Source organism: Anabrus simplex, chromosome 1, assembly GCF_040414725.1.
Source record: "Anabrus simplex isolate iqAnaSimp1 chromosome 1, ASM4041472v1, whole genome shotgun sequence".
Taxonomy (NCBI): Eukaryota; Metazoa; Arthropoda; class Insecta; order Orthoptera; family Tettigoniidae; genus Anabrus; species Anabrus simplex.
The window spans coordinates 1,376,933,927-1,376,961,080 of NC_090265.1; the positions used below are offsets into that span (position 1 = coordinate 1,376,933,927).

A 27,154-nucleotide genomic window follows, 5' to 3' on the forward strand; every position below is an offset into this window, starting at 1 on the left:
AGTATTGATTGATTGATTGATTGATTGATTGATTGATTGATTGAAATGGTTAGCGTACTTGCCTTTGGGCACAGGAGTCCCGGATTCGATTCCCGGCGGGGTCGGGAATTTTAACCATAACTGGTTAATTTCGCTGACATGGGGGCTGGGTGTATGTGTCGTCTTCATCATCATTTCATCTTCATCACGACGCGCAGGTCGCCTAAGGGAGTCAAATCAAAAGACCTGCATCTGGGAACCGAACTTGTCCTCGGACACTCCCGGCACTAAAAGCCGTACGCCATTTCATTTCTAGGAAAAGGAGATTGTCGTTTTGTTTCCCCCATTAAATTTGAGGTTATCTAATTCTACCATTGAAATAAAACGATAAATTTTGATAGAACAAAATATATTCTTTAAATTATGTCAAAAAAGTAGTAAGACTTGCTGCGATAAAACAGATGAGAATATAAAAGCATGACATTACAACTGAAAGAATCTAGGCATTAATTTGAAATCCTATTGACCGAACATTTAAAGGTTGCACAAGAAATTTATCCCTCGCTAGTTCACAAACAGTACCTTCAACACTTTGAGTGTTTTTACGACGTATTCGTTTGAATTGTTATCCTGTAGGTATATCAAGCCTAATTTGGTTATGTATCCTTTTTGTTTCACTGACGAGATATAGCATGGCTTGAAATTAGATTCACACCCCGAACATTTAATCCACATGGTGACTGGCGACTAAGTATCCATGTGACTGCTGCCTCTCCATCTCCCTGACTCACTACTGCCATCTCACTAGTACTCCATATGGCAAGGCTCTGTATCCACTGACTTCATGGCAAGTCTCTCCGTTCAACTCCTTCATCCAACTGCTTCCAACTAACTGAACTACTGAGGCCCCTCCATCCATATGACTCCTCACTACCATCTCACTACAACACTCCTTGCCAAGTCTCTCCATCCATATGACTGACGCTATAATATACGGCTAGCGTACATAGCCATTAGTTGACACACCTACGCAATCTCCAAAAATAGCAATGATTTCACACCCATCCAACTCAAACTGTTGCAGGTTGTTGTGAAAAAGCCTAAGGCGGCTGTAGGTATATCCTAAAAATGAGCACATCGCTAAATGCACACAATGACAGAGCGATGACTCGGCACTTACGCTAGCAGTATTGCAACATGCTGAAATGTCAAAAGTTATTTCACACAATATATCTATATCTGATATTATGCAGCAACTTTTTACATGTCTTTAATGTTAATCTACTCACACATATTTACTGTACATAACAAATTAACTACCATCAAGCAAGCGAACATCATTACAGAATTGAACTGAACAATAATAATAGTTACAATAATAATAATAATAATAATAATAATAATAATAATAATAATAATAATAATAATAATAAAGATATCACCTTTTAACGGGATTTGAACCGTTACAGTGTAGCGAACATTGTAATTTATCGTGTGTCGCCGCGCAATCTGCTGTAGTCTCACCGCGTGTTGCAATGGCCGACTAAATAATAACAGTGGGACTTCAGAGTGTTTTATATGACAGCTATCAGCGTAATTCTACCAATCTTGCACAATGTGGTCATATTTACAAGGAAAACAGTTCGCAGAAATAGCAATAGAGAAATAATTGTTAATGTGATAAGGGAAACATCGGTTCACTAGCTACCCTACCATTTCACGATAAAGGCAACGTAATGATTTATGTATCAGTAGTGGGGATAATGAGATTGATGTTCATGCACACATTCAACAACTCTGTCTTCAGAAAAAAATAGTCTGGCTTATTTCTAATACGATATCATGTTAGCGAAGGTAAATACTGCTAGGGTAGCGCGTCGGTCTCGCACCGCTGGGTTACGTGGTTCAAATCCTGGTCACTCCATGTGAGATTTGTGCTGGACAAAGTGGAGGCGGGACAGGTTTTTCTCCGGGTACTCCGGGTTTCCCTGTCATCTTTCATTCCAGCAACACTTGCCAATATCATTTCATTTCATCTGTCAGTCATTAATCATTGCCCCAGAGGAGTGCGACAGGCTTCGGCAGCCAGCACAATTCCTATCCCCGCCGCAAGATGACTGGAAAACAGGTATGTAGGTTTTCCTTCATTACTCTATAACATACTTGTAAAAAAAAAAAGCCCCACTATTGAACAAGAAATAAAAATACACACCATTAAAAAAAGAATGACATTCGTTTTTGACTTGATAGAATCTGATGATGTTCTTAGTGCAATGGTTAGTGCTATTAGCCACCGTCCTCGGGTTCCCGGTTTGATTCCCGATACTGCCAGAAATGTGAGATTGTCATTGGGGCTGTTATGTTGTAAAAACGGTATATGCGGCTCATTTCAACTAGGTGCCTGAAAAGAGTTGCACGAGGACACGAATTTATGCATATTTACGCATTTGCAAAATAAGGTATTTCTGTGAGCTGTTGGTACTGTGTAATGTAGGACTATTTCTGTAATTATATTTCTATATACTGCATTTTATGTGAGGTCGTAACTGAATACTATAAAATTTCATACCTTGCTCTGTATTGACATTATTATTATTATTATTATTATTATTATTATTATTATTATTATTATTATTATTATTATTATTATTATTATTATTATTATTATTATTATTATTATACTGCCTATCATTAAGACTCCGGTTATAGACGGAACGTATTTACGCGTCGCAATATAGGTATGAATAGCTGATGTACCCGTGCTTCGCTACGGGATTCTCAGAAAGACTGACTTTGTGGTTTTCCTAACTGAATTCAACATAGGTCATTACAAAAACGTCAGTAGGAATGTAGGGATTGAAAGCAATGTTATCATATAAAATACTCGATCAAATTAAAAACCGCACACTTTCTCACTTTCAACGAACTGTACTACGGTGCCGATCTAAGAGTCCAAAGTTCCAGAGCTGGAATAACCAGGTCGCAGACTGCCGTGAACACTCCTCTGTCATTATTCCGCTAAATATGCACACTGCTCATTCCAATCAGTGCCTCAGAGTAGGGATTGAATAGCTCGAATACTATGATGAACCAGTGTGTTACGTACCAGTAGTATCAGAAAATGTATGAACCAGAGGAATGGCATGCTAAAGAAGAAAGTTATCTTACTCCCCAGCTACTTCCCGCCAATATAAGGCAGGCTGTTACAGTCGGTACGACCGGGCGAGTTGCCCGTGTGGTTAGGGGCGCGCAGCTGTGAGCTTGCATCCGGGAGATAGTGGATTCGAACCCCACTGTCGGCAACCCTGAAGATGGTATTCCGTGGTTTCCCATTTTCACACCAGTCACACCAGGCTGTACCTTAAAGCCAAGGCCGCTTCCTTCACACCACTATTCATTTCCTATCCCATCGTCGCCATAAGACCTGTGTCCGTGTGACGTCAAGCAAATTGAAAAAGCCTCGGTACGCTGCAGTGATCCTATCTATCGGGGATGAGAGGAAACAGAAGACAAAAAGCACATCACAACAAACAATGGTCAATGTAATGTTATTGTTGATAAAGTTTATGAGCTTTCTATATTGCAGGCCTTCACATTAGTTTTCTTTCGACTCTGTGATATTAGGGTGTCTTACAAAATTATTGATATCGTAGACTGTAGTTCCTTATTCTCAAACTTTACATACCGATTTTCACTAAATTCTGTTTACACATTTTCTCGTGACTCGGCGCTGATATGGACCTAGTAACAAAAATCCAAATTCATGAATATCTCTGATTATATGCGGTACGGTAACAATGTATAAGACATAAGTGATCGGAAATTTAATAACTTCTTACACAACTACTACTAACTTACGACATAACTAAAGTTATGTTAGTTATGTAGTATTTATAGATACGACCACTAATAACATAAATAACTTATTTGAGAGTTACATTTCAGGCCTTACCCTCTACCATTTCACTCAACGTGAAGAAAATAATTTGTAGCCTAGATTGCAGTGGTTCATCACCCGACATTACATACCGATTTTCATTAAATTCTCTTCAGCCGTTTTCTATTGATGCGTGTACAGACAGACAGACAGACAGACAGACAGACAGACAGACAGACAGACAGACAGACAGACAGACATTACGGAAAAGTAAAATTTGCATTTCCTTGTTACTGTGAACATGACAGATACAGAAAATCATTCATTTCAAATTCTGAGCAATGCACAGGCAAGACACTTATTTTATATATAGACTAGCAAGATACCCGTGCTTCGCTACGGTATTATACTGAAATTTATAATTGAATGCTTATTGTTTTAGATATATAATCCGCCGAAATTCGCGATCTGACTCGTTTTCTGCGAGAATCCTCCAAAATTCCCGATCTGACTCGTTTTCTATTATTTTACAGCACGTTTCCTCCCATTTTTTCAATATTCCTTTCCAACAATCGATTTCGTACTTCCCGGGCTAGGCTCAGGTATTCCTCCTGGTCAGTTGGGTCCGTAAATCTTTGCCATCTTTTCCGTTAATCATTTTTAATATGGATAAAATCCTTCAGGAGATCCGGCGTGGTGTCATATTGGGTGATTTGGCGGCACTGAACCCGCGGCCGGACTGCATTCTTAGTCATTACCCGTCCAGGAGCCGTTGCCAGCGCGGTCCGCACATTTGACGACGGTCCGGAACATTATTATTATTATTGTTATTATTATTATTATGTGTTGCTGGAATGGCTGATGACAGGGAAAACCGGAGTATCCGGAGAAAAACCTATCCCGCCTCCGTTTTGTCCAGCACGAATGTCACATGGAGTGACCGGGATTTTTAACCACGGAACCCAGCTTTGAGAGGCCGGAGCGGTGCCGCCTGAGCAACGGAGGATCCTTATAAGTACATTAATAACAGTAAAATCAATTGGTCTCACCTCCTTCTACACCCCACCGCCGTTAAGTTTATATACCGCCCCCCCCCCAAAAAAAAATTAAAAGAAGGCTTGTTTCTTTATGTTTAAGGGAGATTCCAAACACCAATGTTCACGTCTATTACCTTCAGTTTTGAGATATGAGTATCCCCATAAAAGTAATTTACTTTTTTAACTTCATTTCACACTACTCCCCCCCCCCCCCTAAGTGAACTTTCCCGAAAAAAATACTTGTTTCTTTAATAGTAAAGGATCTTCTAAATACCAATTATCACGACTCTAACTTCTTCAGTTTTTGATTTATGTGTCCTCATGAAAGGAATTCAACTCCTTTACACTCCCGCCCTCAAAGATGGTTTCCCGCCCAAAACGCGTTTTTCTTTGTTTTTAAAGGAGATCCAAATACGAATTTTCACATCTGTAATAACTTTAGTTTTTATTAGATGTATGTATTCTCATACAATTAAGCCAATTAATTTTTCAATTCTTTCACCCCCCCCCCCCGCTTCATTGGATTTTTAGAGAATACGTGTATTTTTACTTTTAAAGCAGATTGAAAATATCAAATTTCACGTCTGTAAAATCTGCATTTTTGATATATCAGTAGCCTAATTGAAAGAATTCAACACCATTTTCAGTCACATTTACCCTCCCCTCCACCCAGGTGATATTTCCGAAAACTAAAAATACACGTTTCTTTATGTTTAATAGAGATAAAAAATACCATTTTTCACTTCTGTAACATGTTAAGTTTTTTAGATATACTGTAAAAATTCTCATTTCAAAATTTCACCCCTTTTGAGTTCCCCTTAAGTGGAGTTTCCAAAAACAAATCACCTATGTTTCTTTACATTTACAGGAGATTTCAAACACCCACTTTTTACGTCTGTAACATTTTACGATTCCAAGATATTCTGTAGATATAGTCTTTCAAAAAATTCACCCCAAGTTGTCACTCCTGTTTAACCGCCATTAATTGGATTTTCCAAAAACTAAAAAATACATGTTTCTTTATTTTTAAAGGAGATCCCATATACAAATTTTCAGTTCTGTAATATCTTTCGTTTCTGAGATATATGTATCCGCATTAAAGGCATTCAACCCATTTTTCCCCCTTTTACACCCCTCCTATTGGGATTTACAGGAAACAAAAAAATATGTGTTCCTTTATTTTTAGAGGAGATTCTAACTACCAATATTTACATCTGTACATTTTAAAGTTTTAAGATGTAGACACACTCAATTTAAAAAATTCACCCCCCCTTTTCACCCCCAATATCTGGATTTTACAAAAACGAAAAAATACGTGTTTCCTTACTTTTAAAGTAGATCCCAAATACCAATTTTCAAGTCTGTAATATCTTCAGGTTCTGAAATATAAGTAGACTCATGAAAAGCATTCGACCCCTTCTTCAACCTTTCCTTCCTTTCTTATTAGGATTTTCCGAAAACAAAATATACGTGTTTCTTTATTTTTAAAGGAGATTCTAGATACCAATTTTCACATCTATAACCTTTAAAAATTTTGAGATATAGATACACTCATTTTAAAATATTACCCCCTTTTCACCCCCTCCCTTAATTGGATTTTCCAGAAACAAAAAATACGTGTTTCTTTATTTTTAAAGGAGATCCCAAACACCGATTTTCAGGTCTGTAATATCTTCAGTTTCTGAGATAGAAGTAGCCTCATTAAAGGCATTCAACCCTTTTCCCACCCCTTTTCACTCCTCCTATTGCGATTTTCCGAAAACAAAAAAATACGTGTTTCTTTATTTGTAATGAAGATTCTAAATACCAATTTTTACATCTGCAAACTTTAAAAGTTTGGAGATATAGATTCACTCATTTTTAAAATTCACCCCCTTTTCACCCTCCCATTAATTGGATTTTCCAAAAACAAAAAAAATACGTGTTTCTTTATTTTTAAAAGAGATCAAAAGTACCAATTTTCAGGTCTGTAATATCTTCAGTTTCTGAGATGTAAGCCCGGTATCCTGATTGAAGGCATTCAACCCATTTTTCCCCATTTTCACCCTTTTTCACCCCTCCTATTGGGGTTTTCAGAAAACAAAAAAATACGTGTATCCTTATTTTTAAAGAAGATTCTAAATACCAATTTTTACATCTGTAAACTTTTAAAGTTTCGAGATATAGACACACTAATTTTAATATTCCACCCCTCTTTTCACCCCCTTAGCGAAGGAATATCCAAAAATCCTCTCTTAGCGAGCACCTACATCTTAATATGAATATATACCCAAAATTTCATTTCTTTACGTCCAGTAGTTTTGGCTCTGCGATGATGAATCAGTCAGTCAGTCAGTCAGTCAGTCAGTCAGGACAAGTTATTTTATATATATAGATTACATTTCAGGCCTTCCCCTAAACTACCTTTTCACTCAGTGCGAATAACATTATTGATAGCCTAGATTATAGCGACCTATTCCCCGACTTTGCATTCCAATTTTTGTGAAGATACGACCACGAATAAAATAAATATTTGACAATTAAATTTTAGGCCTTCCCCTAAACTACCATTTTTCTCAGCGTGTATAGCCTATATTGTAGCGACTTATTTCCCATCTTTGTCTAGCGATTTTCATTAAGACACGACCATTAATAACATAAATATTTGAGGTTTAAATTTCAGGCCTTCCCCTAAACTACCATTTCACTCAGCGTGATTAAAATAATTTATAGCCTAGATTGTAGCGGTTCATCACCCGACTTTACATTCCGATTTTCATTAAATTATCTTCAGCCGTTTTCTCGTGATGCGTGTACATACATACATACATACATACATACATACATACATACATACATACATACATACATACATACATACATACATACATACATACAGACAGACAGACAGACAGACAGACAGAAATTACGGAAAAGTAAAAAATGCATTTTCTTGTTACTGTGGACATGACCGATACAGAAATACCATTCTTTTCAAATTCTGAGCAATGTACAGACAAAACTCTTATTTTATATATATATAGATGTACACGATTCCAACTGTCACTGGGACTGTCACCAATCAGCCGAGCGACACCGAAAACTGTGTAAACAACATTAATCTCGGTGAATTTGGACATTTTCTTTATCATCCCTTCTGAATCACCATGCTGATGGGTGCTTTACTTGGACCTAAACGATATCCGGAGTGTCACTATTCATCTCATTGACGCCGGAAACTATGGATTCGACAGTAATATTCACCGTTTTCGATTATTTTTTAGTATCATCCCCTCGACCACATCATCATCCACCGTCCCTTACCCCCACAGTGCTTTCTTAGAGACAGTCATATGTGTAGCAGAATCTCTCCTTGGCCTAGCCTACATTTTTGCACTTGCCTACTTCGAACACCAGGCCTGTATTCTACTGCAGAATCCTTGAGCTGACGTTACCACGGTAGGTTTTCGGGGCCCGTAGGACCTCACCGAGTTTTGTTCTACCCGTCGTGAGGCTTAAAACGAGCTTTGTCTTGTCCTTGTACGACAAATTGAATATTTCGCCTATATTAGCCTATGTTAATGTGTCAAAAGGCATAAATCTAGGGAAAGGAGAGGGATGTTGAAATTTCTTGTAAATAGGGTTACCCGCAGGGTCCTAAAAGGTAAGTATACAAAATTTGGTTCAAATTGGTGGAACGGTGTGTATTTGTATAAGGAACAAACATACAGACAGACATTCTGCTTTATATACTGTATGTATATAGATAGATTAATTGCATGCATATGCGCGTATGATGATCATAAAACCGAGCGAGTTGGCCGTGCGGTTAGGGGCGCGCAGTTGTGAACTTGCATTCGGGAGACAGTGGGTTCGAACTTCACTGTCGGCAGACCTGAAGACGGTTTTCCGTGGTTTCCCATGTTCACACCAGGCAAATACTGTGGTTGTACCTTAATTAAGGCCAAGGTCGCTTACTTCCCACCCTTTCCTGTCCCATCGTCGCCATAAGACCTATCTGCGTCGGCGTGACGTCGTAAAGCCAATTGTAAAAAGGAAAGATGTTTACAAACGAATTAACACTTCATAGAATGATGATCAAATAATTTCACACCTTTGTTAATTATTATTCATCGCTCAGATGAATTCAGTGAAAAACCAGGCGCCTTTCGGAAAAAATTCAAAGCTATTCATGTTGGCAGCTTCAGTTATGATTCGTTGTTTATGAATGATGGATGATTTGGTAAATATTTGAAGACAATTGTATATTTGGAACATATTTTGCACAGTTTTAACTATATAAGAGTATTATGTTTTCTGTTCTGAGGTAAATTTTGAAAATCTGTTAATTGTCAGGTGTTAGTAAGTTTTTAAAAATCTCAGTTGTTCCATCGTGCACCATCATTCTTATTTATCATATTGTTAATGAATTATTTTACTAGTGGCCATGCAATGAGAAATACAGTTCAACTAATTTCATGGTATATCATGTTACAACTCTACTGTGTAAGAGAGTAAATATTTTGAATTTAACATCATTTTATGGGCAACACTCAGGCTAAGTTTAAATTAAAACGCAGTGCCAGTTTTCTGTCATATACAGGGTTAAGAACGAAGAGATGACTGACTACCGCGGACAATGAACAAGTCACTCGCACGGAGAGAACAGAACCTCCATTATTGCGAAGGTAAAATGAATCTCGGTAGAATATTGACGACGTGATCTGTCAAAGAGACGGCGACGCATGCCAGGCCTGCGCTCACTCGGACGCACCCTTTGTCTGGTCACAAAGCGCGCCAGCTTCCAAACGAGCGACAACTCGCTCTAATTTGCTGGCAGATGGCAGCACGCTAGTCCATAACGGTCATCATTTGTCAACAGGCCGTCATCTACCAACAGACGATATCAATCAGCCTACATTGTGACCAGATAAATTATGTGGTAGCTCCATTCAAAATTGCTCTCATAGATCCACCTGCCATATTCGGACAATCTTAAGTTTATGAGCCCCACTTGATCGTAATTAAAGCCCAGTAATATGTGGTCACCACCAAAAATACCATCAGACAGGAAGCATTCACAGATATTTCAGCACAATCCGATAAAGGCAATACAATGAAACAAAGCAATAAATACTCGATAGGGCCTACGCGCGTTAATACCTGCCGATTAATAAAATCGGATGGTACATACATCGAGCAAATGAAAAATGTTTACCCAGTGTCGCAGGAATAGGGTTCAATACACTGCAATTCAATATCATCCAATACCACACTGAAATCTTGAAAATCGCTAAAGAAAGTTTAGAAGTAGGATTATACAGCAACTTAGACCTATAACAAGTGAGACATATGATACATCGCACGATAAAAAGTTCATTATGAATGATATGATACAATCATGAGGTACCAGGTGAACTTACATTGCTTCCACCGAGCGAGTAAGCTGCGCGGTTAGCTTGCATTCGGGAGATGGTGGGTTCGAACTCCAATGTCGGCAACCGTGAAGATGGTTCGCCGTGGTCTCCTACTTTCATATCAGGCAAATTCTGGGGTTATACTTTAATTTGAGACCATGGTGGCTTCCTTCTCAGTCTTAGCTGTATCTTATTTCATCGTCGCCATATGACTTGCTTGAGACAGTGCGACGTAAAACCAATAGAAAAGAACCCACTGCTTCTACTAACGTATTCCAGACCCACTGCAGTACTTCCATCTATCTCGTCTTACCAATCTTCTAGCCCTGACGGTATCAGGTTTGCGAAGTTTAGGAAGTAATTTTCCGTCACTTTCTGTTTTTACCTGAAAGAGGTCCTTCTTCAGTTATGCGTATGTCTGTCTGTTAAGTCATCACCCCAAACGCTAGTTGGATCCCCAAATAGCCCCATCAAATGTTATATTGTTACAGCAAAATATAGGCCTATATTTTAAGAAAGAAAACAATGGCGGCGCTGAAATGAGGCATAGTAGGCAAGGTGGGAAAAAAGGTAGTTTGCCAATACTTTCATCATATGGAGATGACAAAGTCAGAAAGTAGAGAATGAGACAGAACGAGCGGTAGTTTACCCAAAACTCAAAATGTGAATTCAAGAAAGATGTTCGATTTTCAGTCGACCACTCTATTTTTCAAAGGAGCTACAGTCGAACTCGGCCAGTTATATGAGTATGGGAAGAACTTACACCCGCGGAGGCCAATGGCAGCTCGAAGGGGCAGAGGACAAGGTTCAAACAGAATCCATTACACCTCCTTGGACAGAATACTGTATGTACTTTAAGTTTACCTTAAAACTAGAGTTGGTTACAACATGGTTTGAATAAAATAAATGAATTGATAGTCTTGCGAAACATAATCTGAAATAATGAAATGGCGTATGGCTTTATGTGCCTGTGTGAGCAATGGCCTCTTGCGAGGTGACCGATTCCAAATGTTCATTGCATGCAGTTCCCGTCGCAATGTTATCTAGCTAACAGGTTGGGATGGACCTTCATTCACTGACTGTAGTAATTCCTGTCGGGTTTGGAAGCGATTTTGATTCACAAGCCGTGAAACGCGTCTCCGGTCCCTCTCATTCAGGATCTTTTTTCTGACCACAATTCTGACGTGGGCCACGAAGACTGCCGGTAGACGTTGAACAGTCCATCCGCTGCGAAACACCAACAAGTCCAGCAACTTCACGCATCGCATGGCCATGGGCACGGCCAGACACGATTGCCCCCTTTTTTGCCACGCTGTCACTTCCTTACATCTAACCATGTTGACGTACGTGGTCCGCTTGAAACATCAGTATCTCACTGATCGCTACTGCCTTATGCTCACGTAGAGGTCGTGCGCTTGCGGTTGAGCACGAGACTCGTTCACTGCGCCATCTTGATGATGATGATGATGCCAGTGGCTTTACGTCGCACCGACACAGATAGGTCTTATGGCGACGATGTGATAGGAAAGGTCTAGGAGTTGGAAGAAAGCGACCGTGGCCTTAATTAAGGTACAGCCCCAGCATTTGCCTGGTGTGAAAATGGAAAACCACGGAAAACCATCTTCAGGGCTGCCGACAGTGGGACTTGAACCCACTATCTCCGGATGCAAGCTCACAGCCGCGCGCCCCTAACCGCACAGCCAACTCGCCCGGTACTGCGCCATCTGTACAGGCTTAACGATCCATCTGTGCGTGCGCACTAGGGTGACTGATTTTTTGTCCGGTGTATGTATGCATGTATGTATGTATGTATGTATGTATGTATGTATGTGTGAGTGTATGTATGTATGTATACTCGCTTGAAAAGAGAATGAGAGCATGGTATCGTATGTTCCTTTCATGTAATATTTTATCAGGCTCACTCTGAATTATTACAGAAATATAACTCACCTCCCATGAAAATTCAGATCCTGCGGATAACCACAACAAACATCATAAATATATACACATAGGTTAAATTGTTTCTGAGAAAAATGTATCTGCAAAGAACTTACACACTACCATGCACTCATTATTTTATTTTTTGAGCGACTCTACGTATTTGTTAAATGTTTGTACTGAAAGTAACTGTTCGCATTTGAAGGTGGAACCAAACGAAAATAGCATAGCATATTTTCAGCTAACTTACAGAGTTGAGGGAAGCTTTCTCAAGTGAATCTTCACAAAAGTGTATCAGACTTCATCCAGACTCATAAATCGCATCACATTATTACACTTTAGGTGAATCAGTCACAATGTAATGCAGTATGCTCTTCGTCTATTACTATGAGGAGATTAAGGGAGTGAAAAAGATCAGAAATCCCTGTGGAGCAAGTCTAACACATGAAATCTTTTACTGAATTGGTAAGAAAGTGAAAACAAGATTATTGCATTATGTCGCTGATTTACCTGGGTCAGCAGTTTCCTGCGCTGAGATAATGACATACAATATGCAGTGTCTTCCACTTAGTAGAGACAATTTCAATTTTAAATGTTTAATGTAACGAGTACAAGTGATAATTAAAATGTAATTTCCCTGAAGCTACGGATGTAATTTATTTAAATGTTCTTTCAGGTCTCCTAAGATATCAAATGAAAATTCACCATTACATTCGGGAAAAGAACGATTTCTCATATATTTTATAAGATTTTTCTATGACTACTCATATACAATTTAACACCTTCCCTCGGCCAAGTCAATGAACTTCATCGTCTCATTTCTCAAGGTTACTACGGGGCAATTTCACCCGGCTGTGATTTAATAATTATCACCAAATAAATTTTACTTTTTAACATTGAATGTTACACTGTATTTCATGATAACACATTCGTTATTCCAGCAACACTCTGCACTATCATTTCATTTTATCTGTCAGTCATTAATCATTGCTCCAGAGGAGTGCGACAGGCCTCGGCAGCCGGCACAATTCCTATCCTCGCCGCAGGTTGGGGGCTTCATTCATCCCATCCCTGACTGGAAAACAGGTTGTAGGTTTTCATTTTCATGATATCACATTAGTTACAATCGATTTCCTAGAGTATGAGGAAGTGTGGTACGATGACCTCGATGTTTGTCACTGTAAATGAACGATCATCGATTATCTTCTTCGTCATCATTATCAGTATAAGAAACTAATCTGGGATTTTAAAAAAAACGAGCCTTGCTCTTTCAATCAAGAAGGGAAAGTTTTTTTTTTGTTCTTTTTTTTGCTAGGGGCTTTACGTCGCACCGACACAGATAGGTCTTATGGCGACGGTGGGATAGGAAAGGCTTAGGTGTTGGAAGGAAGCGGCCGTGGCCTTAATTAAAGTACAGCCCCAGCATTTGCCTGGTGTGAAAATGGGAAACCACGGAAAACCATTTTCAGGGCTGCCGATAGTGGGATTCGAACCTACTATCTCCCGGATGCAAGCTCACAGCCGCGCGCCTCTACGCGCACAGCCAACTCGCCCGGTAAGGGAAAGTTTCTATAAAGTTTGAATTGTTTAGTGGAAGGAGTATTCGCAGAAACTCAAATCCTAATATCTGTGAATCTTCAAATCCAATAACAAATATGTGGTGGTGGTGATAACTGATTTAAGAGAAAGCAGAACTAGGCAACCGTACTCTATTAACATTAATCAGAAGGAAAATGGAAGAGATGCCGGCAAAAGAAAAGGAAAAGCCACAAAGGGCGTGGAAATGAAAGACATCCCAGGCCTCGCCGGGGTTGCGAAAGAACAAGAGCCGACCAAGGGAGGTCAGGTAGGAAGGATGAAAACTACGAGAATGACATAAATACTGTAAGTGAAAGCAATGCCAGGCTGAGCTAGGAGACCTACCGTCGCCAATCCAAGGTCTAAGTTGAGAGCCCCTGATCCCCCTTTTAGCCGCCTTTTACAACAGGCATGTATTCTACATCCCCCACCCACAGGGGGACCAAGAATAAAGAAACCAGACTAAGCAATAAAATGTAAAAGGTTCGATTATACAATGTACATTCGACAGTTATCCTGAATAACCTGTTTAGGACACAAGACAAGATGGAGTCAAACAAGTATTCTTCTACTTTGTTGCTTAACACATAATGGTCCAAATAACTCAGATTTACCATTAGGAAGGCCATTCATTTCAGAGGACCTTTGTGAAAGATGTTGCTCATGCGTGTGTACCTCAATATCTACACTGAAGTTTGGAATGTAGCCTATTGAAATAATTCTGTACCATCAAGTGGAAATATGTGGGAAAAAGTCTTGTAGGTTATAACAGCAAACGAGCATTACGATATAAACTCAACCGAAGGCATCCTGTGTCTGTCCGTCATCTTACCCAGTATTACTCAATATTTCCCTCAAGCATGGTCTTGCACTGTTGCTACTGGTGTTCAGTAGAGTTCATTAGATTGGCTCGCAAATGTGTTGCTACAGTCACAATTGATGCAACAATAACCACGTAATTAAGGCGTGGAAGTGTACATTTCGTAACTAGGATCTAAATACGATAAACATCTACATTCATATAAATCTTCTAATGCTTCTAATGGGCTTCTAATGCTGTGGTGTTACATGAAGTGTACTGTACCTTACAGCAGACCACAATGGTAAGAGCTAGAAAGTTATACTCACCAGAATCTTCTGTAAGGCAGTGACTGACTGGTTGGCTACAGGAACTCCGTTTATTTCTCGGATCTCGTCGCCGACGTGAAGGGTAGCCTGTCTGTGGATCATACCGCCGTGCATGATACGCGCCACGATACACTTGCCTTCCTCGTTCATCTTCAGCGTGATACCCTGCAACAAGAACATAAAAATCGCATCTAGTCAAACAGTCAAAGTAAAATTATGCTAGAATCACAATATCATCCTTCTTTCCTGGTTTAATTAACTAACGGTGGCTGATATAAGAAGCACATTTGAAGACATTCCAGTTTTGAGGAGATTTTGAAAATAATCACACCCCTGAATCTACAATTTTCATATCTCTAATAATATGTGTAGGAGATAGACTTTCATTAAAAAATGAAACATTGCTGAAAGTAAAAACAGATATTATGTAATGGTTTATGAGATATCTGAGGCGAACGTTATAGCGGACTCACTCTGTATAGCCTAATCGTCTTTCTTTTTTATATTCACCTAATTCTTGGTTTTTATATCGGGCAGGGCAAGTAATGGCTAACGTTGGGTTCACTTTAATTTTTGTCTGTTTTCCTGTTACAGATCCACGGGGAAACGGCGCGATGGAATTTCATGAAACTTATACCGTACTTAGATATTCATGTTGAAGAAAACGGAGTTGAGAGGAAAACATAAAGAGTAAAATAATCGCTAATATCTGCTTTAATATTGATTTAACCTAAATACTCTGTATTATTAAGAATCACTCCGTTACGCCTTCAGCCCCAAGGTTGGTTGGATACTGAAATAGCACCATTGAAGGTTATGCAGTTATAGTGAACAACAGAAGTCTATGGGCGACGCCAAAATGAGGCGTACTAGGCACGATGAGGAGTGTGAGGTAGTTTGTCGTTGCTTTCTTTACTGGTTCAGAAGATGCTTCCGTAGCTCGAATGGCCCTATGAGTAGCACCTTTCATTACCTCCAGACGCAAAAGCCATGCTCGAAATGTCATTACTCAGTACCACTCATATCTCAGCTGCTTCTATACTACCAAAGGCATAAATTAGACTGAGAATTCGGCGGAAGCTACATTTTACTCTGGATTCCACCAAAAGACAGATAAAAAAATGCCGTACTCCTCAAGAAATAGCAACAGGCGAACCAAGGCTATAGTAAACATTACCGGCATTTCCCATCTCATATCGCTTGTAATTTTTTTTCATGGGACATATAAAGAAACAACGTGTGTAAACGCTGGGCGAGACACTGAGAAGAAGAGTAGGAAAAATCCTGTCTAAGTTCCTCGAGTTCGTTGCACACGGTCACATCCAACCGAGCATAACATTGCTGCGTATTCTTATACTATCGCCGGGCTGAGTGGCTTAGACGGTTGAGGCGCTGGCCTTCTGACCCCAACATGGTAGGTTCGATCCTGGCTCAGTTCGGTGGTATTTAAAGGTGCTCAAATACGTCAGCCTCGTGTCGGTAGATTTACTGGCACGTAAAATAACTTCTGCGGGACTAAATTCCGGCACCTCAGCGTCTCCGAAAACCGTAAAAGTAGTTAGTGGGACGTAAAGCCAATCAAATTATTATTCTTATACAATCCACTCAGGAACTTGGACCGCACGACTGCTGCTTTTCGAGTCACGTGATCAGCGTGACGACTTTCTCACCCACTTCTCATATCAGACAGCTCCTCAGCTGTCCTTGCGATTAACAACGAACCCGATACAAATCAAACATCAGGGTTTAAATATTTGGGCAAATCTGGGAACTCTGGGGAGCAGGGATGCTACCTCCACACCAAGGGATTGACAAGTGTAGGATATTAAGAAGTTTCATTAGACTCGTTTCATTTCTCAGTAACGATATTATGCCCCGTAATGAACTCATAATGAGAATGAAGTGATTTGACGTTGCTATTGTTTAAAAAAAGTTTCCCAGTCGCCTTAACTTGAGTAATTGCCTATGGAATCTGTTAAATTTCAATGTTCTTAAAACATCCTTTTCACTGTTTTGAGAACAGAGGTGTTGCATTCTTCTGTGTATGTTTTCAACGGTGAGCTCAAAAACTACAATATGAGGCATTCCTTAATGTATTTATCCTCAGAATCTAAGCGTCCGTCTCCACGACTAACACCCAATACACTTCAATTGATTATACTTTCATTTTTCAAAGCTTATCTGCATTTAGCAGTGCATTGAGCAGTGTTTTGCTTCCTTCCTGCTGGCCAAGTAAGTGGACAGAAAGTTCAGGCAAGAGGTAGTTATAATCTTTCTAAAATCACTGTCAGTATTGGAAACACTATAAATAAACGCTCACAATAGTGTCACATACAAAATGAAGCGTTAATATCAATTCCCATGTGCTTTAATAATAATGTTGTAGTTTTTACGTCCTACTAACTACTTTTAACGCGGAGGTGCCGGAATTTTGTCCAACAGGAGTTCTTTTACGTGCCAGTAAATCTACCAACACAAGGCTGACGTATTTGAGTACCTTCAAATATCACCGGACTGAGCCAGGATCAAAACTGCCAAGTTGGGGTCAGAAGGCCAGCGCCTTAACCGTCTGAGCCACTCAGCTCGGCCCCCTGTACTTTTACGAGTTCTGTTACATAAAAGCGGAATGTTTCAATTATTAATGATGTAGCAATAGACCAATTATTAATGATGTAGCAATAGAGCTAAACCTATACTGTATTTATAGTTTTTAGATTTTTATGATTAATGGGGGTCGTTATTACCTCAGTGGCTTAGCTGCTGGCATCCCACCTGGAAGGCTGAAGTTTGAATCCTGGTCAATCCTGGGTTGGCCGTACGGTAAGGGGCGCGCAACTATGAGCCTGCATCCGGGAGATAGTGGGTACGAACCCCGTTTCGGCAGCCCTGAAAACGGTTTTCCGTTGTTTCCCATTTTCACACCAGGAAAATGCTGGGGCTGTACCTTAATTAAGGCCAAGGACGCTTCCTTTACACCCCTAGGCCTTTCCCATCCCATCGTCACCATAAAACCTATCTGTGTCGGTGTGACGTAAAACAAATTGTAAAAAAACTATCCTGGGTTGAGATTTTCATCTCAAAAATCACGTGGCGTCGGGAAGGGCATTCGGCTTTAAACCAAAAAATAAGACTGGGTGACTCCAAAGACCCCAGAAATAACTGGGATAATCTGAAGAAAGGTTACAGATTTATATGATCATAGTTGGAGAAAATATCACGGAAGAAGATATCCATAATATCCTCGATAAACGTTCTGATGACGAGAAGAAGGTAAATGATGATTTTAAAGATGATAACAGCGACTTAGATCCGATTTTCTAACAGACGACAGAATAAAAATATATAGGAAGATATTATTATAAAATCGCAATAAAATAAATCAAATCGAATATAGGCCAATCAAATAATGTCGATCGAAGAAAGCTCGAAAAATGGAAAAGTTGCAGGGAAACTGACCCAGCGTGAAAAATTAGTACAACAAGCAGTTACTTGTTGCTAGTTAGTATTGAGTACCGTAGTTGAAATTATACATTTACTCGATTCAGTATCTCTCCATTCGTGATTCTATCTACCCACCTCACCTTCAGCATTCTTCTGTAATACAACATTTCAAAAGCTTGTAACCATCCAGGCTTCTCCAGCCCTACTAATTTAATATAATATCATTTTACGCGATATCATTTGATATCAAGTTTATCCGCCATCGGCAATTATTTGTAATAACATATTTATTCAACGTCAATCATTAGTAATCAAGGCTTTTTGGAATCATATTGTATATATGATAACATCGTTTTATTATTTAAATTATTATATTATGTAGGATAAGAATTCATTATGTTGTAAATACGGTCAATATGTTGAGACATAGTTGTTTTCATTTCATCTCATATTTGTGTATACGGAGGGTTATTCTTGAAGCTTGGGATTTTGCGTGAGTCATGGGTTTATTTTATGACCAAGGCTAGTAAACAGCGACCCGTGCGCGAGGCTTGCAAGCTGGTCAGCTATATCATCGCCACGCCTTCTGGACTTGTCGAGGAAGAAGAAAAGGGGAGTTGATGCTTCGATCTATCGAATCAGATACTTCGTTGTATATGAGTTTTGAGATTGTACTGTTACCAAGAGTGGGGGTGAGCCCGGATATATACTGATTCTCAACACGAGAACGGGACCTTACGACCTTACAACCTTACAACCTAACGAGATATTCCATCACTACTACTTCTACTGTGAACATCTACTTTGAACAACGTGATTTGATTTTTGATACAGTGTGTGGTCGCTCCGCGACATAGTTATTTTGTACAATGTGTTATCGCTTCGATACAGTACTCAGCTGCGGTAATGTTATCGGATCTACGTGAAACGAAACAAGCCTACGGCTTGTGTTATTTTCAGTAAATATTGTGGACGAAGAACTATGTTTAGTTCAAGTTTACGGAATTTTGGTACAAGTCTGTACCGTATAAATTGTATAGCTCAGTTGGATTGATATTTCTACTAATATGGAAAAATTCATATCTCTGAATTTTCTCCTCATACGATCAACGCTGATCAGTTTTTACAAGTATAGGACCAATGTCGAATTTAAAGACAAGGTAAATAGGGAGTGCTAGTCCAGATAGACCGTACCATATCAGAGAAGGAAGGAAGGATGTCCATGGAGCAAATTCTACATCGAGAAGGAGAGAACGAGTAACCACGGAAACCAGATGACGTCAACGGAAGCTGCAATTGGTGAGCTTCAATTAGATAAAGCAAGCAATAGTAAATTCAGTAAATTCTAAATCCCTCCACGCTTTAAGGAACTTTTCCGATTCATCTCATTTTTTTGTGTGTATAATAAATTCATTTGTATTTTATATTGCGTTAATTTTCTTTCTTAAGCGATACTTAATGGTTAATTATTTAAAATCCTACCCCTGTGATTTAAGTATAAGTCTCTATGCTAGTAAATATAAATTTTGGTTTACAATAAAACTGTAACCATGGCGCCCAAACATTAAATAGAGAAATGGGGAACCATGGAATGTTAATTGTTTCTATTTGCGTGGCAATTTGCGGGCAAGCCACAAATAGTTTATGTAATATTCAGGTGTCCCAAGGTAATAACTTTCATCTCCCCAAGTGTCTTGACGAGGTGGAACAGTTACAAGCTTCTATTCTCTTTCTTTTTGAGCTAGTTATTGTCCATGTTCACTTCCATACAATGCCACGCTCCAAACGAAAGTCTTCAAAAATACTTCCTAATTCCTATCTCAATGTTCGAGGTGAACAAAATTCTTTTCTTAAGAAAGGCCTGTCTTGCTTGTGCTAGTATACATCAATTTCTAATCTTCTCTCTTCCCTTAATATGTGTGGAAAAGGCTTTTAATTCTTAAACATACACACATGCACACCGTTTTGCATGTAGAGAACCGCGGAGGAGCTTTACCATGCTGAATTTCTCCGCAGACTGCAGGAACGTTCCATCTAATTTGCTGTCTAGTCTGAAATAACATTCAGCCTACGCATTTTGTGTTCATGTCATCGTCCCTCCGTCGTATAACGATGACATTAACGCAATTACGCAGGAGTATACCTATTCGTCATGTTGTCAACACTGCACTGTTACTGTCCAGTGCACTATTACCAGGATATATCTGTCATTCCTGCCCACGGGATTTAATAGATAAACAAACAAACATTGACTTAACAATCAGGGGATTAATAGCTGGTTGTTTGGTTACCCACTGTCGGTTCAAAAATCCCGAACTTTTTATTTGAAATTGTAATTAAAATAGGCGGTGTGTAACATTCAAATGTGGAATGAAATCAAGCAATTATCAGTTATCAATACCACCGCTGGGCATTCGAGATATAGTCAAGTAATTAAATATTTGATAGCACATTGGGATTTCAGCAGCGTGTAATGACATCCACGAATGGATTTATTACTCTGTCGGGGTAAATAACTTGATTTTCAGTCCTAAATTTCATCAAATATTGTAGGTATTCTCTGGCAGAATCTAATGATCTATAGAGTGTAACGGCTGTCTCCACACTGGTTTTCCCATAACGTCTTTCGTAGTAGTGTTTTGTTAAGATGGCAGCTTATTAGGTTATGTGCGTATAATGTGCAAATAAGTCGTAAATAAATAGTGCACGCAACTGACAGCATTTTGTGTGCGTCTTTGTGGAGACATAAACGTAAAGAAGGCATATCAGAATCGGCTCCAAACAAGGACTGGTGCAGACAGGGAATTGTACGTAGATGAAAGTAACAGAGCGAAACAAATAATTGTTTAATCGAAGAAGATTTCTGTAATAACCTGGAAATACTAGGTCAAGCGGCAGGGAAACCTTTCTGGACAGTACTATATAATCATAGAAATAAAAAGTAAATTAATAGTGTTTTGGTTAAATCTGGTAAACTCATAAAAGATCCCAGGGAATCAGTGGACAGGAGAACGAAATATTTTGAAAATCTTCTTAATAAAACGGAAATATTTTTGGTGACGTCGAACAACCAAACTCATCGGGAGGAGGAAAATGATGTTGGTGAAATTATGCTTGATGAAGTGAAAAGGATGGTGAATAAACTTCATTGCCATAAAGCTGCAGAATAGATTAAATTAGACCTGAAATAGTGAAATATAATGGAAAGGCAAGGACGGAATGGCTTCACAGATTAATATGGTTGGCATGGAATGTTAATAAAATACCTTCTGATTGGACAAACGCAGTAATTGTACCTATCTATCAGAAAGGGAACAGGAAAAATTGCAACAACTATCGAGGTATTTCACTGGAATTTTGGAAGGAAAGACGTCCGGTTCCATGGCTAAATGGTTAGCATGCTGGCCTTTGGTCACAGGGGTCCCGGGTTCGATTCCCGGTAGGGTCGAAGATTTTAACCATCATTGGTTAATTTCGCTGGCACTGGGGCTGGGTGTATGTGTCGTCTTCATCATCATTTCATTCTAATCACGACGCGCAGGTCACGAACGGGTGTCAAATCAAAAGATCTGCACCTGGCAAGCCGAACATATCCTCGGACACTCCCGGCACTAAAAAAAGCCATACGCATAGCATTTCATTTGGAAGGGAGGTTGCGATGTGTGCTCTAAGACCGCAGCCGAAGAAGGCAGACAGACAGACAGACGTCACTTCAGTTTTCAATACACACTGTAGAATGTAGTTTTAACCCTGGAAATGGTCTTTTAAAAGAGGTCACATCAAGAAAATACCTGATAGTTGGTCGGAATGAGATGCGGTTCTTAAAATCAGTTCTTACAAAAATCGATCGCTAATAGGGGTAGTCTTTAGTCTTTAGTTTCACTGTATACAATGTAATAGCGGACGTAAAGGTAACAATCAGTTACAGAACGCCAGTACCCTCCAACAGTTATTTTCCTTTTCTCCTTATTTCTTATCTTCATTTTACAAATAATTCCATGGTAGCTTTAGCTGAGGACTATGGTACAGAGATTGATAGGGATAAAACCGATTTAGAAGTGTCGATGGTAGAGCCCTCCTCTACTTGGGTGCGAGGCTCACTTGCCAATCAATGCTCTGTGGGAAGGATTAGTCTGACTGATAGCCTTACCTACTATCTTAAAATGGAAAGCTTACGGAGAAGCTCGCTAATCTAAGTCGAACTTCTGCTACACAAAAATACGACAGGCGATTTCATAAGTAGTATCGCTAAATTCTAGCGTTATACGAAAGATCAGCAAATTACTCAAAATCTCAATACATCTGTAATAGTATTGTCCGGCTCCTTAGCTGAATGGTCAGCCAAGTACTCTTTTTTTTTTTTTTTTTTTTTTGCTAGGGGCTTTACGTCGCACCGATACAGATAGGTCTTATGGCGACGATGGGATAGAAGAGGCTTAGGAGTTGGAAGGAAGCGCCCGTGGCCTTAATTAAGGTATAGCCCCAGCATTTGCCTGGTGTGAAAATGGGAAACCACGGAAAACCATTTTCAGGGCTGCCGATAGTGGGATTCGAACCTACTATTTCCCGGATGCAAGCTCACAGCCGCGCGCCTCTACGCGCACGGCCAACTCGCCCGGTGCCAAGAGAGAGCGCCAGGTTCGATTCCCGGCCGGGTCGGAGATTTTAACCTTAAATGGTTCCCTTGGCTCGGGGGCTTGATATTCATAATGTCCCCAACATCCCACCAACTCACACACCACAAATAACACTATATTCCGCAAAAACAACACGGAGTGTCTCATACAGGGCAGATGCCACCCACTCTCATAGGAGGGTCTGCTTTACAAGGGCAGCACCAGGATAGAAAAATCCGCATGAAATTATAAGATATTTTTACGCAACTACATAAATAAATTAATTAATAACGTCTGCAAGGCTGTTCCCAAAAGTAAAAGTACAAGCCAAAGATCGAAGAAGTAGGACTGATAGGTGAGAGATTTCAACAGCGATGTGACTGCTGATATCGAAAACCACTACCACTAGATTTATGAGGAATCCAAACCACTGGGACGTGACTTCTCACTTCAAATATTTCATATGCAATGGCCAGGATTCGAAATTCGAACGGCGACCAACTTTGTGTGAGTGATTTCGCTGTTAGTTTCTCACAACAGTAGTCGGTTTGAATCATGGACAATCCAAGTAAGAATTTCAAGATGGAAAGTGGTTCGAATTCCAAATAGAACTGCAGGTTCTGTGGCTTGTCACATAATCCTTTATATGTCCTATCGTGAATTGATGCTCGCGGTCATAAACATGTTATACACTGAAACAGCTGAGCCTACTTTTACTTGAACATGTGTTACCTGCTACGAATTAAATGCACCTTACTCGTACCCAACTCACTCGATATCTTACAATTACTTGAGTACATATAGCCTAATATAGGCTTCCCCGTAAAATGCAGAAACCGCACGAAAGGCAGTGAGGCAGCGTACCCTTCTATGTAGAGCGGAGTCTTCTTCTTCTTCTACCGTTTTTCCCAAGCCTGTGAGGTTGCGAGAGCAAACCGTGTAGCAGTTGGGGATTTGGTCTTGTTTTACGGCCGGATGCCCTTCCTGACGCCAACCCTATGTGGGGGATGTAATCACTATTGCGTCTTTCTGTGGCGGTTGGTAGTGTAGTATGTTGTGTAAATATGAAGAGGAAAGTGTTAGGATAAAGAAAACACCCAGTCCCCCAGCCAGAATAATTAATAACACGCGTTTAAAATCCCTGGCCTGGCCTGGATTCGAACCCTGGATCCTCTGAACCGAAGGCCTCAAGAGCGGGGTCTATTTCTGTAAACATATTTGTGAAATGTTACTGTACTGTACAAACTATATCCATCCCTCTAAATGTAGCTGGAGATTTGCGTATATGATTGGCCCAAGAAGCCATATCTGTTTGAAAGAAAATGGCAGAGAGGTATCACAGAAGACGTGATGGATTGCGATCAATTGCAGATATGCCTATTCATTACCACCTCATCATAATAGAAAAGTGTTTCTTTTCAAATATGATATTAACTAAGGCATGCGGATAGTATATATGGCAGAAGTAATAGCTTCCGCTATGTAATTACTGCCGGACTATAATGGTGTAACAAAAAATTTTTCGAAGTGAGAACTTTCGGTCTCCTAATGTATACAGAAAAACCTACACGCTTTAAGAAGGCGTGTGGAGTTATGCACTGTAGATACTTCAGCTCAGAGCAGTGAGGTTTCGAATCCTCCTCTACTCATTACTTTTTTTAATTTTCATTTTGTACTCGGGCAATTCGATAAAGTAATAGGCACAGGTGTCAAAAGAAAAGTGGCCACACTTGAACAACGGATATATTCTAAGTTTCATTTCGGAATCTGGTGCAGAAGTTTGTTGTGAAAAGTACTCTCGGTATTCGCAAAGTGATTTGTACGCTGAAAATACAACAGCTGATTTTATGATCTCTGGATTACAACCTATTATATTATGCTTTTGAAAGTCCCTTACCCACTATATGGAATTAGTATATGCTTAGGTTTATTTGAGAATATTTATTTATTAGTTTAATTTTAAGGCTAGTCACCGCACAAGGAAAATTGCTATATAAAATTAAAATGGAAAATTGAAATGAATATGCTAATGTTTGTATTTTTCGAAAAATGTTACACTTTCCATACTGCATACATGTTACTTGTACAGAATCATAACAGGCATTATGAAATTTCCTTATGAACGATATTGAGGAAAGGGATTTGTATTGTTACGTCTATGGACCTTTGAACTCTTAAGAAAGCTACATATAGTTGTCCATGGCTAAACACCGGAATGGAGAGAAGTTTGTCCCTATGGCTTATTGACTGTAACAGAGAAGGCTGGATTTTTAAGTAACCCCGCTTAAGAACGAATATGCCAGAATTCCCAAAGCTATTCTTGGAATAAAACACATTCTACCTGAAGCTGAACCCATCCGAATTTCTGCATGAATAATAATTTTGTCTAGATTTATCTCAGACAGTCACGTTCCGTTGCATGAATCAACATTAGAATTTAGATTGAGAAGAAGAATATTGCGACGCATCCAACGTTTACGTCTAACTTGTGAGGTGATATGCCTGAAGGATGAACAGTGTTATGAAATGTAACAGGATAATGTGTTACTTAACAGCATCATCGTATTCTACAGAGTCAATTCTAATGTACAGTCGGTCAAAAAAAGAAGAAGAATGAGCGTATGGTATTGACTTTTTTTTTTTTACCGAATTTAACATTTTCTTCTTCTCAATCTGTTTACCCTCCAGGGTCGGTTTTTCTCTCGGACTCAGCGAGTCATCCCACCTCTACCGCCTCAAGGGCAGTGTCCTGGAGCTTCAGAGTCTGGGTCGGATGATACAACTGGGGAAAATGACCAGTACCTCGCCCAGGCGGCCTCACGTGCTATGCTGAACAGGGGCCTTGCGGGGGGATGGGAAGATTAGAAGGGATAGACAAGGAAGAGGGAAGGAAGCGACCGTGGCCTTATGTTAGGTACCATCCCAGCATTTTCCTGGAGAAGAAGTGGGGAAACCACGGAAAACCACTTCCAGGATAGCTGAGGTGGGAATCGAGCCCACCTCTACTCAGTTGACCTCCCGAGGCTGAGTGGTCCCCGTTCCAGCTCTTGTACAACTTTTCAAATTTCGTGGCAGAGCCGGGAATCGAACCCGGGCCTCCGGGGTTGGCAGCTAATCACACTAACCACTATACCACAGAGGCGGACGATTTAATATTTTACCAGACTTAATTTTAATTATTGTCAAAATATACTTCACCTCCCATACAGATACAAACCATGTGGAAATCAAAAACAAACGTTATATCTATAGTTTCAGTTGTTCCAGAGAAAAATGTACCTACGAGTAAATTATACGTTATCACGCGCCTATTATTCTTTTTTTCTTTTTGAGCGACTATACGTTATCGCCTATCAAGATGTTCAGAACTTGTTCGTTGATGACCGTAACTTGTTCTGCTACTTTCGGAAAAATAACTGAATTCTCATTCGGCTGCAAAGAAAATCCAAACAAATAACATAATTTTTGAAATCTAGTTTTGAGAATTCTCGATAATGCTATGTTGGCCTACTTCTTCATTCCTAAGTTTTAGAAGCTATTTACCATAGTTGCGATCAACAGCAATACGTTAAAATATTTCATTTTTGGTCATAAAGAATATTTTTAAATGGACTTAGCATGCGTCGGAAACAGTCACTAGCATCTGAGGTTGTATGAAGTGGTTCAAAACATTTGCAACTAATTTGATCGTCATTTTCAATTTCCTATTATATATAAGCACATATTTTATTTCCTAAGAGCATACCTTCCTTTTTGTTGCAACTACATTTAATATCAATAAATTAAAATCATTAAAGATATATGTAAATTTACCCGCAACACGGAAATCATGGATATGCTTTTTGGACGTCGAAGACGCCAGAGCAAGTACAGATTGTTTTGTTGTTCCCTTCTTAGTAGCCTCTTGCCACATGCAAGGGGTACACAAGATACATCCTTTCACTCCACCCACAGGGGAGAAAAAGAATTCCGATAAATCGAAAGAAATATGTAGCAACATGATCTACGTCCAAAAAAAGGTAGGTCATCCAGCACACAACATTCCCATGTCATATCACAAAATAGCCCCTTCTATCAAGATCTACGTGGAACACAATGGTCGCTGATATAGCACACCATTTTATGGTCATAAATATTCGCAAGATACGTATTATGAGAAAAAAA

The 27,154-nt window shown here is 39.5% G+C and overlaps 1 protein-coding gene across 5 annotated transcripts in view; it reads right to left on the reverse strand.

The window, feature by feature from the left end:
- The window catches only part of LOC136858362 (peripheral plasma membrane protein CASK), a 429,548-nt gene that overhangs the window by 225,702 nt on the left and 176,692 nt on the right, over positions 1-27,154 (reverse strand). For all 5 annotated transcript variants that reach the window (XM_068229006.1, XM_068229001.1, XM_068229003.1 and 2 more), the window contains exon 3: positions 14,934-15,098. In XM_068229006.1, coding sequence (XP_068085107.1) covers positions 14,934-15,098 — 165 coding nt within the window. The remainder of the gene's footprint in view (positions 1-14,933; positions 15,099-27,154) is intronic.